Genomic DNA, 3,407 nt, shown 5'->3' with positions numbered 1-3,407 from the left:
TCTTTATAAGTCCCCTTGTTTTTATTCTTCACATCGAAAGGATTTTCCACGTATAATTCGTGTGTGCTCTTAACTTTTAGTCTTCCAGAATTTAGTGGTTTATAGCTCTCTGTTGTTGGTTGATTGCTTGGTGATTATTTTGTGATTTATTTATGGTGTTTCAGAGAACAATTATTTGGTTGATTATTGTTAGGACACTAATCCTTAAAAGAACTTTATTAATGTAATGAGTTGGCACAACAGCTAAACGATGAACGAATTCTTCATTAAAGGATGAGTCAAACAAAGACTAGACGATCGCTTACAATTGTTACTCGATCACTTACCAAACTCTAAACGATCGTTTATAAACTATACACGATCGTTGAGTAATACTAAACGATCACTTAAAAACATTTCGCGATCGCTTACAAACTACTACATGATCGCTTATAAGATATTACACGTTCCCTTACCAGATACTACACGATCGCCTGCCAAATACTATACGATCGCTGAGTTCTACTACTTGATCGCTTAGAAGAAGAGGTAGACGTTGACGACACACTACGATAGAGTCTACACGATAGTAACACCTGAAATCCCACTCTCGAGAGCTCACCAATCCCACTCCAAATATGCAAACTTCTGTGCCTTCCTTTCTATTTCTTTCTTCTTTTAAACGCTCAACTTCCAAACAGAATTGAAAATAAATTCAGTTGCGGTCCCTAACCTCCATAACCGACTCAACCGTCGGTGCTTCTTTAACTCCTTTATTCTTCCTTCTTTGATTTGGAGGCCTATCATTACCTCCTCCCTCCACATTTACCTTGTTCCCAAGGTAAAATTCTGGAAATTGATTATGGAAATCATCGAGTACCTCCCAAGTTGCCTTATGCTCCGACAAGCCCTTCCACTTTACTAAAACTTCATGTCCCTGCCATGACAGCCTAGGTCGAGAGCTCAAAACAACTTCTGGTTCTAGCAGCTAAGTATGATTTTCATTAACTAAAGGATCCACAGATGATTCCCCTACTAGCTGTCCAACCAATTTCTTTAGCTATGACACATGAAACACTGGATGGATAGACACTATTATTGGAAGGTTCAACTTGTAAGTTACTGATCCCACTCTGACAATCACCTGATATGGCCCATAATACTTAGGAGATAATTTCACAAACTTCTTTTACTAAACTGAAATTTGACGATAGGGACGCAACTTCAACCATACCCAATCACCAACTTGAAATTCAACATCACATCGTTTCTTGTCAGTAAACTTATTCATTTTCTCTTGAGCCACCCTTAAATGCTCCTTAAGCACGCACAATGCAGTATCTCTGTCTCTCATTTGTTGGTCCAAAGTCCCATTGGCAGTACAATCATCCCCATAGTAAATCAACACTGGGGGTTGTCGTCCATATACAATCTGAAAAGGGGAAAATCTAGTAGCAGCATTATACGTGGTATTATACCAATATTCCGCCCAATGCAACCAGTTAATCCATTCTCTCGGTCGCTTTCCATAGAAGCATCTAAGATACGATTCCACGTTGTGATTCACCACCTCTGTCAGACCATCCGACTGAAGATGATAAGTTGTACTGCGATGGAGCTTGGTACCCGACAGTCGAAATAACTCCTGCCAAAAGTGACTCACAAACACCTTGTCTCAATCCGAGACAATTGACTTTGGCACCCCGTGCAGTTTAACTATTTCTTTACAAAATGTATATGCTACAATACTAGCATTGAAAGGGTGTTTCAAAGGCAAGAAATGAGCATATTTACTCAATCGATCAACTACCACTAAGACCACATCATGCCCCCTAGCCTTCAGCAATCCTTCAATGAAATCCATTAATATGTCAACCCATACAACATCATGGATAGGTAATGGCATTAACAATCCAGCTAGTTATAAGGCCAACGACTTATTTTTCTGGTATACCACACACTCCTCCACATACCTCTTAATAACTCCCTTCATGCTTTCCCGATATAGTTCTTCTGATATTCTCTTGTATGTCCTGAAAAATCCGGAATGGCCACCAAACACGGAGTTGTGATACATATGCAAGATTGTAGGGATCAACGAAGAGATACTATAAAGTACTAAGCTCCCTTTATACTTCAGCACGCCTTGCTGTAGGGAAAAATCTTGCACTCCGTCCTTTTTCCTCAGTACACGGTCTTTAATTCTTTGTAACCGGTCATCATGCTCAACTTCTTTTTGAATTACAACTATGTCCATCAAAGTAGGGGTTGATAATTGAGCCAACTGAGCTTCCATCTCCACTCTGGACAAGGCATCCGCAGCACCATCCTCCAGTCCCAAACGATAGATTACCTCAAAATCATACCCAAGCAACTTAGCTACCCACTTCTGATGTTGTAGCTGTATCGTTCTCTGTTCAAGTAAAAATTTCAAATCCTTCTGATCCGTCTTGATAAAAAATCGTCTTCCTAACGAATAGAGGGTGCCATCTCTGCACGGCCATGACAACAGCCAATAATTCTCTCTCATACACCGGCTTTGCACGATCTCTCAAGGATAGAGTATGGCTGTAAAAAGCGATCGGTCGCCACTGTTGCACTAGCACTACGCCTATGCCGTACCCGGACGCATCAGTCTCTACCTCAAATCGTATGCTAAAATCAGGAAGCGCCAACATAGGTAATGTCATCATAGTAGTTTTGAAGTATACTGTTTGGGTCCTATCACTTGGTATTAGAGTGGGTTTTAATTTAATCATTGTTATGGAGCCTACTAGTAAAATAGTAGAGGTAGTTCAATGATAAAATTGACATCAACCAATTATTCTATTGGAGACCCATGATGGAGGATTTGTCACTACAACAAATATGACATATGATAGCATTAAAAAAATGTTATCATAGACTTTCTATAACATTTTTGAAATATTGTTGTAGCCCATGTTATTGAACGTCTCTGACTTTCCATTGCATTTTTAACGCCATTGAAAATCAATTTTCAATTGCTTAAATTTAATGCTATGATAACTTTTCCTAGCGTTATCGGAAAACGCATAAAACCCTCTTATAGCATTTTTTATAGCAGTAAGAAAATGCTATAAAAAGTATTTTATAGCATTTTTATAGCGATAAACAAATGCTATAAAAGACTTTTTATAACATTTTCGGCATGCTGTCGTAGCCATGTTATTAAAAGCCCCCAACATTCTGTAGCATTTTTTTAACGCTATAAAAAGCACTATACATTATTCTTACTTTCATTCTTAATATGATAACCATTGCAACGCATATCTTTAAAACTAAGTAGATTTCTCTTTAATTGACTAGAGAAAAGTGAATTGTCAATTGTAAATTTTGTTCCTCTAAGCAAAATAATATCCGCTTTTCCAAAGCATTCGATCATGTTTGCAGAACCTAATATCGTATTG

General features: G+C 38.2%; 1 protein-coding gene across 1 annotated transcript; it reads right to left on the bottom strand.

Moving 5' to 3' along the window:
• Positions 1-694: 694 nt before the first annotated feature.
• On the bottom strand, positions 695-2,509 carry LOC150036449 (uncharacterized). The gene is made up of 4 exons (XM_090313129.1): positions 1,934-2,509; positions 1,214-1,624; positions 1,103-1,123; positions 695-967 (listed from the first exon to the last, which is right to left on the bottom strand). The coding sequence occupies exons 1-4, from the start codon at positions 2,507-2,509 to the stop codon at positions 695-697; spliced, it is 1,281 nt and encodes a 426-aa protein (XP_090169255.1).
• Positions 2,510-3,407: the final 898 nt, after the last annotated feature.

Source organism: Benincasa hispida, chromosome 4 (assembly GCF_027475165.1).
Source record: "Benincasa hispida cultivar pf3 chromosome 4, pf3_genome.v1.1, whole genome shotgun sequence".
Classification (NCBI taxonomy): domain Eukaryota; kingdom Viridiplantae; phylum Streptophyta; class Magnoliopsida; order Cucurbitales; family Cucurbitaceae; genus Benincasa; species Benincasa hispida.
This window is presented reverse-complemented; position numbering and strand designations above follow the sequence as displayed.